General features: G+C 33.6%; 1 protein-coding gene across 33 annotated transcripts in view; it reads left to right on the plus strand.

The window, feature by feature from the left end:
• The window catches only part of EHBP1 (EH domain binding protein 1), a 320,237-nt gene that overhangs the window by 264,858 nt on the left and 36,615 nt on the right, over positions 1-18,764 (plus strand). For 19 of the 33 annotated variants that reach the window (XM_072742383.1, XM_072742385.1, XM_072742378.1 and 16 more), the window contains 4 exons: positions 6,708-6,832; positions 9,197-9,335; positions 9,538-9,644; positions 12,309-12,432. In XM_072742383.1, the coding sequence (XP_072598484.1) occupies positions 6,708-6,832; positions 9,197-9,335; positions 9,538-9,644; positions 12,309-12,432 (495 nt within the window). Of the gene's footprint in view, positions 1-3,278; positions 3,387-6,707; positions 6,833-9,196; positions 9,336-9,537; positions 9,645-12,308; positions 12,433-18,764 lie in introns of all 33 variants that reach the window. The other 14 variants (XM_072742367.1, XM_072742369.1, XM_072742375.1 and 11 more) reach the window with 1 other exon arrangement.

An 18,764-nucleotide genomic window follows, 5' to 3' on the forward strand; every position in this document is an offset into this window, starting at 1 on the left:
ATTCAAGGGTTTGTTGTAAAACTGAAGTCAGTGAATGGAAAAAGTAGAAATCCATTCTTAAGAAGACTTGAGCTGTATAGGAGATCAATTTTTATTCTTGCCCTCCCATATAGTAATCCTTTTATCTAAGGTTAGCAATACATAAATAAACACTGAGTCAACCCACTCAGCATTGCTGGTGAGTGGTAGTCTAAATAGAGTTCATTTCACTGGAAATAAAATGAATGGCACCCATTTAACATCACATAGGAACCCAGCACTGTATACGTGGATAATGAAAGGAAGTACAATTTTCTACATATCTCCGGAACCTGAAAGTACCCATATCTGACCCCATTTCCAGACTTAGCTATTTCTTTTCATAGCAAAGCTATCATTCTAGTCAGTCAGATTGGAGGGTTAATTTTGACATCTGCTTCACCCCTCTCCTCCTCGGTATCCCTCTTCATCCAGCCAGTAGATTTTCAAACTACATCATACCCACTCCCAATTCTTATATACTGGGTTAGGCTCTCTGTGCTGCTTGCCTGGAGATTATAACAGTCTCCAACCTGGATTTACTGCCTGCAGCCTTTGAGTTCTCCAGTCTGACATCTAGGTCAGCAATCTCACTCACATGAAGGATGATGTCACATGCATATTACACTCACGTGGGTGATCCTAGACCACTTTTTCTGTCACATAAGAAGGCATATCAGAATGTAAGTAAGCAAGAATGATATTTTAGGAATAATATTGAAGCCACTATAATTTTTAAAAGTCATAAAGTTCAGTGCTTATATTACTACTAATTATTTTATATGTATTTGCACAACTGATTACAATAAGACAGTTGGATAGAAAATTGCTTATAAAGACTACTCTTTCGTATAGGCTGCTCTTAAAGAACACAGTGCTGATCATGTTAGAGTATCAGTATCTCTCCATTCCTATCAAGTAGAATTTAAACTTCCCATTCTGCCTTTCAGGCCTCTCTGCAGTTCTTTCTTTGAAGACTTACCTCCCATTATTTTCCTTCTAGTATGCTTTGAAGGTTTGTGCTCCAAAAGAACAATTCCTGGTACTATTGGCAAAGAGTAATCTTTTCATCTTTTGAATTTGCTCTGTAACTGACTTTTACCCCCAAACACTTATCTGTCCTACATAGTTACCTGAATGTATAACTTTAAGGCAGAATAAGTGTTTTATACAATTTGGTATCTCCTCAACATCTAGCAATGTTTTGTAAATTGTAGATACAATGTGCAAAGTGAATGTTGAATTTTATGCTTTTACCCTAGGTTAATTATGGTCAGTAATAATCCATACAGGTTGGTTGACAGCAACAATGTATTACACTCTAAAAACTATTGATAGTAAACTATTTCTGGCAGATTAATATGAGAAGTATTCTAAACATTTAGTACTCAGGAAATACATGTCCATTCATTTTTGTTTACTACAAAACTATTTAGAGAATTTTTGAGGATAATGAAGATGTAACATTTATGAAGTTAGTTGTGCTAAGCACAACTGATTAGAAAATATTTCTCGGGATCCCTGGGTGGCGCAGCGGTTTGGCGCCTGCCTTTGGCCCAGGGCGCGATCCTGGAGACCCGGGATCGAATCCCACATCGGGCTCCCGGTGCATGGAGCCTGCTTCTCCCTCTGCCTGTGTCTCTGCCTCTCTCTCTCTCTCTCTCTCTCTGTGACTATCATAAATAAAAATTAAAAAAAAAAAAGAAGGTTTATCACTTATAAAAAAAAAAAAAGAAAATATTTCTCAACTGATTGTACTTAAATACTGGAGCCAAGTATGATGCCTTAGCAATTTGAAAGCATTCAGCAATGTTTTTCCCCAGGATCATTTCTAAAACTTTTTTTTCTTTGTCATGTTCTTCTAAATGGCTTATGTAGTACATGGAACATCTTCAATAAATGTAAACTGTTAGTATTAATATTAATGATCATGGTAAGTATTTACTTGGGGAGGCCCCAGATCAAACACAAAGGTATGCAGGGAAAAGGACAGATACTGAAGGATTAAGCCAAAACTATAGAACTTTGAATTTTTCAATTGCAATAATGCTAGAATACCTCATCATTAACAAAAGATGCCCAATAAAATGTTAATTGTAGAGCAGTAGGGATATTCTTCAATTCTCAGGGCTAGAGAGGTATTTCTCTAAAAGATACACTGCCTGTCAATAACAGAATTTAAAGCTAAACCTCTGACATGCAAATCCAGTTATTGCTGTGCTTTTTCAAATGCACAAAATTCAAAATTACTTAACCAATATTATCACTTGGATTTAGAAAGGACAAGAGTATATAATAGAAAACTTTAATATAAAAAACTCCATTAATTAATTGTGACCTAAAACATTTTACTAAGTGTATTAAAAAATAGCGTATAGGGGTTCCCTGGGTGGCTCAGCGGTTTAGCACCTGCCATTGGCTTGGGGTGTGATCCTGGAGTCCCTGAATCGGGTTCCACATCGGGCTCCCTGCGTGGAGCCTGCTTCTCCCTCTGCCTGTGTCTCTGCCTCTCTCTCTCTCTCTCTCTGTCTCTCATGAAAAAAATAAATAAATAAAATCTTTTTAAAAAATAAAATAAAAATAAAAATAAAAAATAGTGTACAGCTTCCTCATTTCCATGTATTTAGTTTTGAATAGTAACAGTTTTTCCCAGTTTTCAGTCTTCCAAGATGGACTGTTCTAATTATTTCTGAACTTTCTTTTACATAAGGTACTATTTCATTCTCAATTTTTGTCTCTTAATTTATCCATAATACTTTTATGATAATAGTCATTGATAGTAGAAAAGCATTCAAGTCTTCATGCAAATGATTAAATATAACTACAAGTTTATGAACAGTGATTTATTTCTTTATATATTTATATCTAATAAATGCTAAAAATGTGAAATTTAGAAATATTAGTTAATGACTTTATTGCCAAATCAACTTTATTTTTGTATGCTGTTATTAGAGATTACTTACACATTATATTTTAAAATATAGGGACTTGATAAGCTCAGTGATTCAGAGACAGTGTGTGGCAAATTGTCAAAACCTTTGTATCTGCTTTGATGTGACAGTTCATCTTTGACACGTGAATATAAAATATAAGTGTTAATCCAGTAGTGAAAAGTGACTTAAAAATGATTTCTTGCTGATCTGTATCAGACCATATTTGAATAACTATCATTAAAATACTGGGTTTTATACTTTAGTATTTTGGATATATGATATAAAATAGAAATAATATACTAACATCATTGCTACATGTTCCTACAGATGAAAATGATAATATTGAGATAGATACTAACGAGGAGATTCCTGAAGGCTTTGTTGTAGGAGGTGGAGATGAACTTACTAACTTAGAAAATGACCTTGATACTCCCGGTAATTTCAAATTATAAATATATTGCATCCTGCTGCATGGCAAATTTTATCATCATATTTTTATTATTATCTCATTAATAATGATAAACTCTTTGTGTAGTTTTATTACATCTTATACCCTCACAAATCATTTAGCTAAATCCACTTTCCATCAATTTTGTTATTTTGTTTTAGATTTCATGTTAAAATTAGCAATAAAACTGGAATAATAAATTGTACTTTGTATACTAAAGTTTATTTTTATATTTTATAGTATATGAAATAATTTATAAGCATTCAAAAATTGGTTTCCCATCTCAGCCTGAATATTTTAATGTTATAAGGTAAAGATGTAATACCTATGGAATACTTGAGATGTAAATGTCAACCATGGACCATATTTTGGTTTAGAATTGATAGTCTTAGTTGTAATATTATTTTGTAAATTTTGTGCTTACTTTAAATATTTATATAATGCTAATAAATTAATTTCTACCATTCAATAAGTAATTACAGTAAGACATTTTGGAAACTACTTATATGGACTGTTACTAAATTAATTTCATATCTTATGTCAATAAATAATCACTAAGTGATTGTATAAAATATAAAGATACTTATGGTTTATTAGATGAGTGTTCTAATGCATTGCTTCTATAGTCAACATCAGATAGCAATCCAAAGCTTTGTATACATGAGAGGTTCCATAAATGCTCTTTGAACTGAATTCTTAGAGGAATAAAAAGTGTTTGACCATCTCTCTAGACTTAAAGATGAGGAAGCGAAGTCCCTAATATTTATCTTTTTCTGTAAAAAGCCAAAGGGAGTGAGAACAGGTAGATATTCTTCTTCCCAACCCTGGCATGTCCCTTCAGTGCTAACCTGCTTTGTTTCTTCTTCCTCTGTTTGAAATCATGCTGTTATTTCTCCAAGAAACAATCAACCAGAGTCTTTCTGACTAAGGAGCACCCAAGAAAAACTAAGGAGCACCCAAGAAAACCCATGCCCTTTCTTAGTAGGCTCCTTCATGGTCTAGTGTCAAACTATACTTTTACTAAATAGAAGTCCATGTATTTATAATTATATGAATCCAGGAGAAGGCTGGGATTTAAGGAACATCTTTAAATGTTTAACCCAAAATTAGGACTACTTTTTTTTTCTATTTAAAATATAGTAGAACTTAGTAAGTTTGTTTTTTTCTTTTTGAAAGAGATTTTTGTTTTTACTTATCCACCCGTTCACCACAACCACCACCGAAAGCTCTGTCAGAAACCACTAACCCCCCTTTACTGCTGAGGGTATCCATAAGTACAGAATTAAAGCCTTAAGATGCAATTTATGGGCATATAAAATCACTGATAGTAAATGGTACATATTTTCTGGTTTTGCAGTAGATTACAAAGACAGAAAAATTAGCCATTTTTTAGGTAAGGTGAGGGACGTTTTCTGGTTTTAGTTGTAGCAAGTTGGTGGAATAATTTAAAGGTTGGTTAATATTAAGGCTAGGGGCACCTGCCTGGTTCAGTCAGTGGAGCATGTGACTCTTAATCTCTGGGTCATGAGTTTGAGCCCTACATTGGGTGTAGTGATGACTTAAAAATAAATAAAACAAATTTTTTTGAAAATGAAAGAGCCACTCTCAATACTTATGTTCACTTAAAAAAAAAAATGTTAGGACTAACAGGCTTATTAACTCTTGTCTTTTTTAAAAAACTCTCCTACTTCATGTATGCCAAACAAGAAAACACATCTCAGCCCTCCTGTTTTTGGAGTTAACTAATATATTGTTTGTAACTCTCAAGCATGCCGATAAGTATTGGCATGTGCATAGGATAGACTTTGCAATCCAGAGTATAGGTTTATTTCATGGCAATAATAGGAATGCGAACTGGAATCTGGAAGCACATAACATGTATTATGATTTTTAGCCTTTCTTTATTTTCCCCAAAATTCTTTTTTAATATGTATATAAAAGTCATAATGTTTTAATAATAAATTGTTTAATCTTTATCTTGATTTGACCATAGTTCATCAGATATTGTTTAAAAGAGAAGCCTAGCAATATAAACTGACCAATTTGCATGAAAGTAATGATAATAGCATTTATTAAGAGTCTTATAATTAGAAAACTTATTAATCTTTATGAAAAATATCATTCACCAAATGGTTGGCATGTCTTTTACAACCATTTTATTAAAGAGTTGCTTTGAGTGAATTTGTTTAAATGGAATTGTTTCCATTTGTTTCTGAATTATTTTATTATTAAAGATTAACATAATTGCTGAAAATAATTTGAAATTATTTATTTTAAAAGTTATAGCTGTATTTTATTTATTTTAAATTTCTATCCATATTTAATACATTAATACTTAAAACATTGGATTCTAACGATGTGTACATGACTGAGATAATGTTAAGGACTTGTTTTAATATGGTATTATGTGTATAAATTTAATATGCCAGAAGAATTGAAACTCAAATAATATAACTTAATAAAATGTATTGCCTCTTTTAAATATCTACTTTGTAGATAGCCCGTTTTATTATGTATAACCCATGCAGTTACTTATATAAATGTATACATCTAATACAGGCCTAGGTTTTCAAGTAAGCATAGCCACTATTAGATATAAAGTGTAACTGAATGGTCTTAAGTTATATTGACTGTATTCTTTAAGGGAACTGATAAGGGGGAAAATATATATGCTTATGTATATGTGTGTATATATACAAAGAATATACTAAGAGACTAGATCTTAATTGTTCCTACCACAAAAAAGAAATGATAAATGTAATAGAGATGTTAACTAATGCTGGGATGGTAATAGTATTGCATTATATAAATGTATCAAAGCAGCACATTGTACACGTTAAACTTACACAATGGTACATATCAATTATATCTCAATAAAAAATGATATAGGGACACCTGAGTGATTCACTCAGTTAAGTGTCTGACTCTTGATTTTGGGCTGGGTCATGATCTCAGGATCATGAGATCAAGCCCCGTGTCAGTCCCTGTGCTCAGTGGAGAGTCTGCTTGGAGACATGAGCTCTCTCTCAAAAATAAAAAATAAATACATTTTTTAAAAAGTGTTAAAAAAAAGAATATAGTTAACATACCTAAAGATTCAGTTATACTATAGTTATATAGTGTGTATTACAGTTTATATATATATATATATGAAGAGTTCTACATATGTCAGGTCTGATAATGTTATTTCACAAGCCTAATTAATGTTTTTCTTTAAAATATAGTAATATATTTATGATGTCCCCTAAATTGATAGCCTACTCATCTTAATGTATCTCAGTCGTTCATGGTGTTTGTGTATTTAACAGAACAAAACACTAAATTGGTAGACTTGAAGCTAAAGAAGCTCCTAGAAGCTCAGCCACAGGTGGCAAATTCACTCTCCAGTGCTGCACAGAAAGCTATAACTGAGAGCTCGGAACAAGATATTAAGGTAAATCTTACTTGTTTAAAATATTTGACTCTCTATTTGCATATTCTAACTTCCTTTTATAATCCTAAGATTAATATATATATATATTTTTAATATATATATATTTTTATTGACTAGCTAATCAATTAAGTGGCAGTATGGTAATCAGTATTCATATGCTGTTTTCCAGAGAAACTACTGCTATATATTGATGTGTTGGTGAAAGTAGAAACTATTCTCAAGAATGTATTCATATTTTATTAGGAAGAATATTGCTAAGAAAATTCCAGCATTTTTTTTCTATCATCCTCAACCTTTCGCCTGTTTAGGTGAACTAGAATTAATCTTAATAAATACCTGAAAATGGTATGTGATTGTATATAGAGGTACTTGTGTGTGTTTTGTGCCAATTTGAATCTTACCTTATGTAAGATTTTAGCCAAAATGCTACATGAGAGATTATTTTTATTTACACTATTTATATTATCCCTACCAAGCCATGCCTTTTCCTCACATGGTATCATTAATAGTTCTGTAGCTTTAGGGCACTTCTAGTCCTGTGTAACTTTTCACCCACCTGCGGACTATGGAGACTGCCCTGCTGACTGAAAGGATTTCCTTCCTCTGACACAGAGATGCTTTGAAGTCCCAAAACAATGACTTTCATTGCTTTTCCCTTATACTGTTGGTTTCTATAAATTGGTGATGAAAGTGTGTGGCAGCACCAGAGGACTTTTGGTCTCTATCTTTGAACAAAAAGAAGCCTGGATCAGGTCTGATTTTTTGCGTTCAATTTAGCTTTCTGCAGTGGATTTAATGCAGAATGACGCTGGCCTAAGAATAATACAATGGATTGAAAAGGCTAACTGAATTAGTGGGTTTAGAGGAATACATTTGTAAAGTGGCAGAAGTCCCTAGTCATAAAAACGTTTCTTAAGATGGGATTTGCTGGCTAATCGCACTGATATTTTAGCATGTTGCCAGGCCTCAAAAAATTTAGCTGTGTTTGTTTATTTTGGTAAAGACTGGAGTTTTAAACTCTTGGGCAATTATAATGATAACAGTAAGAATGCACACTTTTCTTAAACAAACAAATAAATAAATAAAAGCCCAAACTGTTTCTATCCTAGCTACATAGCTAGCATACTATAAGCATGATCTTAATAACAAAGATATATAACTTCAAAAAATGAAATGGAGGTATTTTCATTCTTCAGGTTTAATTGTCTAAATAGATGAAATTGGTTTTTCTTTCTAAAAAGGCTTATATGTGACAATTTTTGAAGTTATTTCAACAAAAGGTGTGCTTTAAACAGCTTGTCTTTGTATGAATCTTTTTAGTTAAGATTTTTTTAAATGGTGCTTATAAAGAACATATAGAGTCCATCTGTTCTCTTGAAGCTTTCCGCATTGATTTGGGGTTTTATTTTTTTTAATAAAATGCAGTTTACACGTTTATAAATGAGGCATTCTGTGTTTGTGGAAAAGGATAAACTGTTACCTTCCCTTGAGGATTCTGTATCCCAGGCCTCCTTGAGGCTAGAGAATAGGCCATTGGAGGACTCCCTCATTACTGATTGTCTCAATGCAGAGGAAGGGCAAAGTCTTGGTAGCTTTTGATAACCAGTTTCAGCATTCAGCAGGCTTAGCTATTAGTCATGCATCTTAGCCTTTCCCTATTTACTTTCAAAACACTTAATAAAAATAATAAAAGATTAGGTATAAAATGAAATATTTGTTTGGTACACAGCACCTCGGTATCTGCAGCTTCCACACACTGCAGTAGTTCAGTCTTCTGGGATATTTCTTGTTGATAGAACCATTTGAATTTGTTACCAGTATTAACATAGGAAGCTCTGGAAAAGATAATTGTAGTTTCCTTAGCTGTAAAGGGCTTACTTACAAATCTGGCTTTGGAAAGTTATAGCTGATGAAATGCAGTTCAGTGGGGTAGTATTATAATCCTACCTTTTAGCCTTCATCCAGCATTAGTGGTTTATCTCAATGGGCATAAAATTAGAAACTAGTTCTTCTTGTCATACAAGTCTGTGGGACCGTACAAACCCATGGGGCAGAATTGTGGGGGAATAAACAGAAGCAACATGGCTTTTAAATGATAGATATCATTGGGAGAAGACACAGGAGTTTACAGTGTCTAATGAATCAAAGTTATCAAGAGTGAGCCTCTGTCTAAACCATGTCTCCCAAAGTTTGGTTACAGGCAACAGAACCCGTAGTTGAGCTATGTAGAGCTCTTTAAAATCCTTTTCCTTCCAAAAAGTTTCTGACTCGGCATTATCTTAAACCAGTAGAAGTTGTTTTACTCTTATGTAATTTCATGTTTATGCGATCAGGACTGTCTTACTACATTTGTTTTACTTTTAGAATGGCACAGAAGATCTCCGGACTGAGCGATTACAAAAAGCAACAGAACGATTTAGAAATCCTGTCGTGTTCAGCAAGGATTCTACAGTCAGAAAAACTCAACTTCAGTCTTTCAGTCAATATGTTGAGAATAGACCAGGTAGAAACACTTTTAAAAAATGTTTTCCCATCTTATGATTTAATAGTATATATATATGTGTGTGTGTGTATGTATGTATGTATATATATATGTATATATATATATATATATATATAAGCTGATAATGTAAATCCACATTTCAATACACAAATATCAAGCTTTATAATAATTTTACATGTCTTTCCCTTTTTTTTTTTTTAAGAGATGAAAAGGCAGAGATCAATACAGGAAGATACAAAGAAAGGAAATGAGGAGAAGGCAGCGATAACTGAAACTCAGAGGAAGCCATCAGAAGATGAAGTGCTTAATGTATATTAATTTTTTGTGTGGTTTCATGATTGCTGATAATTCCAAACTGTATGTGGAAATAGTGCCTTTATTTGTTAAAATGAGATGTTAGGTTTTTTAAGATGTCAATCTCCAGTGCATTCAAAGCAGAGTGAGAGGGGTGCACTGTTGAATTAGTCTGCAGTGTGGTGATAATTGTCAGATAAAAAAAATGAATTTTTCAGAGTTCCACAGCCCCAGCTTCCTTGAGACATTTCCATCAGGGCACTTCCCATAAAGAGATTCCAGTATTGATCTACCAGGAGGATTTTAATTATTACAATAGCAGATACCGCAGAGCTGCAGTTAGAGGGAAAAGTCACATGAGACCTGCTAGAATTTCTCAGCCAACCCATTTTGTTGGCTTGGGTTAATGGGTGTTCAACCTTTCCATTATCCAGATCAGCCGTGAATTACTAGCTGAATGATGTTTGCATTAATATAATATATATGGTAATTTCTTCACTTAATTAACGGGGAGGTTCAGCTCAGTAGGGGTATGGGCTGATCATGTGTAAAATTGATTTGTGAGGGAAATATTTGATAGACCGCAGGGAGAAAGCCGCTTTTGATGGACAGCTGCGGGACAGAAGCAGGAAGAACAAGTTTTAACTTGAATTTTTGTCTGGAATCATAGCTCTCTGTAGCATTGCTACTTTTTTATTATCTATAGTTTGTGTAAATATTTTCACTGTTTTTACTATTAAAATAGTCTTTGTTGGATTTTTAAATCCTTATAAGTGTACTCAGAATTACAAACAACAAAGTGTAGGGTCCTACAAACTTCTTATTTTTAAGTTGTACTAAGACAGGCTTTCGTACATAGAAAGCCTGACCTATTGTGGTGAAATATTTGGTATAATTTATGAGTTGCAGAATACTAGAGTATACTATATACTCACACTAAAGAAATCTGGTTATAAACTTTGACTTTATTTTTAACAGTCAGTCCGTAAAAACAATGAAGTTTATGTGTTGCTTACCATTTCTGCTTTCTTACATCTTTCTTCCTCATGCTGTCTTTGCAGACTGCTATGTTTGTTTTGTCCCCTTGGATGGGAATGAGAAAAGTCCTTTTTCCTTTTTGAAAATGGTCTGTTGTATGGCAGATAGGTACAAAAAGTATTGACAAGTTTAATCCAGATTTAAAAGTTACCATTAGTGTATATTATGTTGTATTTTTTTTTGGTTATATTTCATATTGAGATAGAATATACATTTTTATGAATCTTTAAGAAATAGAGTAACTTATTTAATATGCTATTCTGAGAAACTATCAGTTTTTTGATTTTGTAAAATATTTCGACTTTAAGTTTGTCAACTACCATAATCAATTCAAGACTAAGCTGATATAAATTGAGTTCACAGGTGAATTTATTAGTTCCATAGATATGTAAGTTATATGTATGATTAGATATGTTTATTGATCAGGAAAATTCTAAAATATGCTCATAATTCTTGATTGTTGTCTCTTGTTTAAGGACTACCAAAAGATAATTCATTATGGCTTCTTAGGGATTAATATGCTTCTAGGTAGGGAAGGGATTTGATAGAAGAGATTGTTCACATTTGTTTTTCTGAATATATAATGTTATAACTGCTGATGTTAAGTAGTGGTGGTGGTGAGGGTAATTACTCAAGCATCTCTTTAGTATTCCTTAGCTACTTTGGAAACTTAGCTCTAGAAATGTCACAAGGTAAACAGGTATTCCAAAGGGAGCTATAAGTATCCATCGTAACTATTCCATAAATAATAACCCCACCCCATAATGATTTAAATGTGTAATATTAAAATAAAAATTAAGACTATACTGGCACATTATAATAGAACTGCTACATCAGATAAAACTTCTTAGGATCATTTTTTAAACATGAATGATTGTAAAAAGGAAGATTTCAAATTGAAATTCAAATTTGGTTAGATGGAAGATTAACCAAATCAGTGTACTAGTTGCAGTAGATCCTATGTAGCAAGGTTTGAAACCACCTGTCAAGTTAGAATTCGCAGCTTCAATAATTAGTGATACATCAACAGAATGACATGTTAAAGTACAGGAGCCAGCTGGAAGGAAAACTGGAGATATTAGAAACTTCTCTTTTACCATTTTAAAAAAGTATTTTAAATAGTATATTTACTATAAAATCAAGAAATATGTCTCTTTAATTTTTATTTTTGTAAGCACAAATCTGTTTGGGTTTTATTTTTTTCTCCAGAATACTTTAAGGATCATTTCCTTAGTAAAGCTCCATTTTTTAATATTGCACGTTTAAATGAAAGGTGTCATTGGTGTTTGTTTTGACAATCACCAAGGGGAAAATTATCTTCTATCCTTGTCCATGCTTAAATAACTCTGATTTAACTCTAAGGGGAATTTTTTTTTCTCCATGCTAAATTTTTAAATATGGCAAATCTGGTTGTTGAATTATAATACTAAACAGCTAAAATTTTCTCTAGTTACAAAAGTTTTGCTATACATAACATATATGAAAATTTTTCGGATTACAGGGAGGTGCTTTTTCATACTAAGGGTGATACTAACAGTGTATTTGGTTCTCTAGGTAAGTGCTTTACTAAGTGTTTGTAGAAAGGAAAAATGCAACTTACAAGTGATTTTTTTTTTCCTTCCTGTTTGTTCTCGTTAACAGAAAGGGTTCAAAGACACCAGTCAGTATGTTGTAGGAGAATTGGCAGCACTAGAGAATGAGCAAAAGCAAATTGACACCCGTGCCGCGCTGGTGGAGAAGCGCCTTCGCTATCTCATGGACACAGGTACGGTGCCCAATTACACTGTAAACAGTTTTGGCAAATTGAGCGTTCACAAACTCTTATAGAGTTTTGGAAGTGTGAATCTTTGAAGCCTGAATGTTCAGCAGAACTGCCTTGAAAATAAAAAGGCTGCGATTTGCAGCCACCTCTCTGGGCCCTGGTGATAAGAGTGCCTTCATGGGAAGTGATAACTCGTCCTGATACCGTGTGAGCCAGCACTATTGAACAGTGTGCTCATCCATGCAGAGTTGGAATACACATCTGTGCCTCATTGATATGCCACTGCTTAAAAAAAAAGTAAGATCTTCACTGTTCTACTGATTCATTGGGAAAAAAAAAGATTTGGCCAGCTAAAGCCATGTACTGCATGAAACAGAGCACTATGCATAGGGGACGGCTCCATGGACTAGATCACTGAAATTTGAGAATACTATCTGGTTACTGATGCTCCACAGTTTTTTTTTTTTTTCCAAGAGAACAGGTTTTTAAAAGTCTGTAATAGTTTGTGTCACAGTTGCATTTGAAAGGATTAAGGTATATAGGAAGGTTTATAAAAATGGGTTAGAGCAGCAAGTTAGCTCCTAACCAGAGGGTAGATTGGCATTTACTGCTGATTGCCAGTAGTGATTATATAGATCTAAGGGCACAGTGAGCTACTGGAAAAAAGCAGTATATGTGTATATTTTAAAGGAATATATATTTATTTAAAATGCTGCTCCTACAAAAGGGGTAAAAAGAAATATATCCAAATTGCTCATATCAAATTAAAAATAAATTATATTAAGAAAAATATGTCAAATGTAAGAGTGGAAAATTCATTCCTTTAATCTAATTAATTGCTTTAATTTTATTGGCCATATTAAAGTAGATTAATAAAATAGTAAAGTGGATTAGTAAATTAGTAGTAGTACATTAGAATTGGAAAGCTTTCCTGAAATTTTTCTTCTCTATTTGCCAAAAATATATTTACAATTAAAAAACTCCTCTAAACATAAGCATTTATATGGGACATTTGAAAATGCCTACATTAGTGAAATCAAAACATATTAGAACAGAAAGAGACCTTTGGCTTCATCTGGCCCAGTGGGTTTCAAACTGTGTTCTGTGGAGCCCTAAAGCTTCTTCAGAGGCACCTTGGGGCTGCCAGGACAATAAGAGAGCAGAAAGCAGACAGGCGTCTGGATTTCCTACCTTACTTCAAACAGAGCAGCTCTGAGTTTATTTATTTGACATAGCAGGCTTCTTGGAAGAGTTCATTTAAAGAAAAGGTTCTGTTGCTTAAAATTTAAAACCAAAAAACCCCCAAACAACAACAACAACAACAAAACACCAAAAACTAACTTGTTTTTTGAGAACTAGTGCCAAACCTTCTCATTGTACAAAGGAGACAGAGGGTGAAAGTTCAAGGTCACACAGATCAGCAAGTGGCTGACCTTGGACTAGAACTCAAGTCACCAGAAACTTCCCACTCTACTACATTACCTAGAACGTGTTTATCATTGCCCTAACAACTTACATATACAACTTACATATATGCTCAGTCTTATACATTTGCATGGATTCAACAAGTATCCTATAAACCAATATATTGTTTCTTATTTGTATTTTCCCTTTGGTTTCTGAGGGATTTTAAAAATGTTAGTTATGTTAACTATATTTAAAAATGTAAATACTAGATAGTAAAACTTTATACATTTTTAAATTATTACCTTTAAATAGTTTGATGAGGCTAATTTGGTTTCCTTCCCTTTTTTCCTATTTGGAGCCTGATTTATTGAATATTCTAACCAAAACAGACTCAAGTTCTCCTTCCCATCTCACATATTACCTACCGGTGAAGCTTTGAAGTAGCCCTATTCCACCTATAGATCATTTATAATCTGAAAGACAATCATGGACTACAGATTGATTCTAGAATCCCTTTGGAGCTTTATATTTTTTACTACACAAGATAGAATCTGTACTATGCTGGGTCGGCTACTTCAGATTCAGACTAAAATTGAATAGTTCCTCAACTTGGTAAGCTCCGGCAATTACCCTGGACTGTACTGAACCTCCTCCAAACCAAATAATTGATTCTCAAGATTTACCCAAAGCCTAGTTAGCATCTGAAGTAAGAGATAAGGTGTTAGGAAGAGAAGGCATATATTCATCCTGTCCTTTTTGGGGTTCCAGTGCTTCTCACTTTCCATGTTATAGTAGTTAGTACTTTTTTCCCCATAGAAAACAATAGAGTTTTCTATGCAGTTTCTGAATCTCAGCCTCAGAATTAAGCAGAGCAGATAGTATCCATATTCCTCGTATGCTGAAACAGGCTCAGATAGGGAAATGACTGATTTAAGAAGGCCTAATTAGTAATGGCTGAGTTACAGCTTGAACTCAAGTTTTTTGAGTCAGCCCTCTTTTCCCACCATATGTTCTTTACAGAACAAAACTACTTTATCTGCTATCTCAATTTTTATATACTTCTAGATGTGGACTATATACAGATTTCTTTATTGACTTGAAATTGACTTGAAATCACATATTACAAAATTAATTTAGTACATTCACAGTGTTTCCAGAGGTTTTCATCACCCTAAACAGAAAGTCTATACTCATTAAACTGTAATTTCCCATTTGCTTCTCTTGTAATCCCCTGGAAATCTCTAATCTTTCTGTCTCTAGGAATTTGCTTTATTCTAAATATTTCTTATAAGTGAAATCAAACAGTAGTTGTCCTTTTGTGTCTGGCTTCTTTCACTTTACATCATGTTCTCAAGGTTCATATGTATTGTAACATGTGCCACTACTTCATTCCTTTCTATGATTAAATAATATGCCATTGTATGTATATAACCACATTTTGTTTATTCATTCATCCACTGGTGGACATTTGGTTTGTTTCCACTTTCTGGTTACTATGAACATTGTGTACAAGCATTTCTTTCAATCCCTCTTTTCAGTTCTTTGGTGTATATTCCTAGGATTGGAATTGCTGAGTCATGTATTAATTCTCTGTTTAACTTTTTGAGGAAAGGTACTCAATTTTAAGTGGTTATAAAGTTTATTTAGAAGTTGATTTTGCAGAATTGAGAATACATTTTCCAGAAGAAGCACTGTTTTCTTTTTTTTTAAGTAGGCTCCATGCCCAATATGGGGCTTGAACTCATGACCCTGAGATTGAGAGTCACATCCTCCAGGGACAAAGCCAGCCAGGCACCCCCAAAAGAAGCACTGTATTTAGCATCTGTGGGCCAGACAAACTAACAAAAACCTATTAATTTAAAATATCACTAGAATTATGTTAATGGTTGTCCTAGGCCTCAATCTTTGGTTCCCAGAACTTGAGCATCTCTGGGTTTTAAGCATCAACTCCTTTAGCACTGAAACTCTTGGATTTTGGTGGGGCGGAAGGTAGGGCCTGGATGGTGGCCTAGACTACCGGGCATTTTTCCTGGCATGTCAAGAGAAGGCTCTAATAGGAAAGTAGCAAAAAATATAATAGCCTCATTGGATCCTACAGCAAGATAATTATATAGCAGGGATGAGAATGGCAGTGGTGGGAGAAGGGCTTGAGATCCCAACATCCATTTGGGGGAAGAGTGTCATTGGCAGAGACAGAGCACCTGTGGGGATTTATAGGACTGGTTCTTTTTGAAATTGAGTGATCCTAAACTAGTCTAATACTGAATAACACATGTGTGGTGTGTGTGTGTTTTCTGCAATCCTACCTTGGGATCTGTAAAATCCTTTTGCAAATACTAGAGAACTTTTCTTTCCATCAGCAATTTATTTATTTATTTATTTATTTATTTATTTAGTGATTTCTGCAGAGGGGGAATTTTTAAATATCTAACACTTAAAGTTTAGAATGATTTATTTTTTGGAGAACAGTAAGACTTAGCGGTGAGAAACATGTGTGTTCCAAATTGACACTTTGTATATAACTATGGCACTTTTTGTAGACTATCCACTACAAAAACCTAACCAATCACTTAAAATTTTTAAATATACCCAGGGAGACTAAGAATTAAAGAGTTAACTTTTCTGTAGATTCCTTAGAATGTTTCTTTACCTCATCCCTTGAGGAACCAAATGTAGTGGTGAAGTTGCTTTAAAGCAGGAAATTGGGCCCAAAGTTGTTACTGGGAACAGAATTGTCCATTATCTTTACCTAAAGATTATAATATTTATTACATGCATGCTTACTATGTCTGGCTCTATGGAAAATGCTTTACATTCATCACTTCCTTGTTTCTCACAATGGCTCTATGAGATAGGTTCCATTAATAACCAAGACTATTAATAATCACACTTTTCAGTGAGGAAGCTGAGGCCCAGAGAAAGAAGCAACTTGCCCAGTTCATACAATTCTCAAGTGGTGAAGTCAGGAGTCAAACCTAGTCTGATGGCTCTGGAGCCCAATTTCCTTTTTTTTTTTTTTGGAGCCCAATTTCCATACACCATATGACATGGCCCTGCTTCTCCTCTCTTCTCAGAAATGAATGTCTGATTTTTCTGGGGCCTTATTACTGATTCTCTGGATTCTCTTATCACCATTTTGTGATTCATAATTAGTAACTCAGAAGAAACAGATCAGGATTCATTTAGCTTATGAAGAAAGTCACTAACCAACCCATTTGGCCCATTTAAAGACCCAACACATTCATATTCCTCTTAACGATGTTTCTTTGCCTTGGTCATCACAGTGTAATATACATTAAAATTGGGTTGCAAAAATCCTCATTTGAAATTATCAAAAAGATAAAAAAAAAAAACAAGGTTCTTTTCAAAAGAACTGTCTAGTTCTTTGCTAATCTTTAGAAGATTCTGAAACTTGAGCATTATAGCCTTCAGAGAGTAGTTTTTTTTTTTTAAGATTTTATTTATTCATAAGAGACAGAGAGACCGAGAGACAGAGAGAGAGAGAGGCAGAGGCACAGGCAGAGGGAGAAACAGGCTCCATGCAGGGAGCCTGATGTGGGACTCGATCCGGGTCTCCAGGATCACACCCTGGGCTGAAGACCGCGCTAAGCTGCTGAGCGCCTGGGCTGCCCTAGGGAGTAGTTTTCAGTTTAGGATCAGCTACTTACTAATGAGTACCTGAAGATGGTTTTCTGAGGTATGTTAAAACTAAAATTTTAAATGACTGAGGTCTAAATTTATATGATTATTTTTGTATTAACAGCTTATAGTCTATGGCACTGGACATGTAGATACATTTCCTGTGCTAAAGCCCCTTAGTTTTACCCTTAAAATAAAAATGTGATCTTGATCTGTTTCAATATGGAAATGTAATCTCAGCTATTAAAAAAAAGAATAGTTTATCGGTACATTAGACCGAGCTTATGGAAAATTAGTGTTTAAGTAGCATGAATACTAGTTCAGTGTCACATCTCTCGATTAGAGTCTAAATACTTAAACATTATTACATTTCCAGAAGGTTTTATACTTATGTTCCTGAAATCTATATATGATCGTAAAAGATTTGCTTTGTGAATGAGTAAGAAAATGAGCATGTGCAGAAGGTGTAAAAAAAGAAACGGCATTTGTGTGATCAAAGTATAGAATAGTAGTATTTCAATCGCATTGATTTCCTTTCCCTTCATAATGACCAACTTTTATAAAATGATTACAAAAACACAATTATCTTATTATGATAACAGAGTAACTTCTATGCTACAACAAGTGTATTCTATGAATAAAACATGGATTTTTGATCCTCTGACTCCTAGATTTTGAGTAACTGCAAACTTCAAAATACAACTCAAGCATTACAAACCTAAAGGTCATATAACTATCTCATACTTTGTGTATTTCTCTCTGGCTTTTTCATCTGTGTTTTCTCATTTCTACCTCCTAAAAAAGTTGTATTCTCAACTTTATTGTAATTATATATTTGGCCTGTATATTTTTTAATGCTTTTAATGATTAGACTTAGGCTTATAAATTCAGTTAGATATAAATCCAGTTAGTTATTAAATAAGCACTATTCACTATTTGAGACTCTATGGATATTATCAGATAATGAACATGTTTATGGTGCTATATAAAGATTAATTAAATAACAAAAAGTCTTTTGACCACCAATGGTAAATGTAATTGAATTAGCAGAGCAGTGAAATAAGTGTAGACAAAATAAATATAGACAAGAGAATATGGGAAAGCTTCTGTAATGTTTTAGATTAATAGGCATGCAGAATTCTTCACATTTTTTTATTACGTTGTCCCTAGATGAATTCAAAGTAATTGGGGTGGTTAATTTTATTTACACAGAGCCGTTCACAGCGCATTAAATAATAGAGATAATTGAACAAGAATTGTCAAGTGTGTACTGATATCAGACATATTAC

The sequence above is a fragment of the Vulpes vulpes genome, chromosome 16, assembly GCF_048418805.1.
Source record: "Vulpes vulpes isolate BD-2025 chromosome 16, VulVul3, whole genome shotgun sequence".
Taxonomy (NCBI): Eukaryota; Metazoa; Chordata; class Mammalia; order Carnivora; family Canidae; genus Vulpes; species Vulpes vulpes.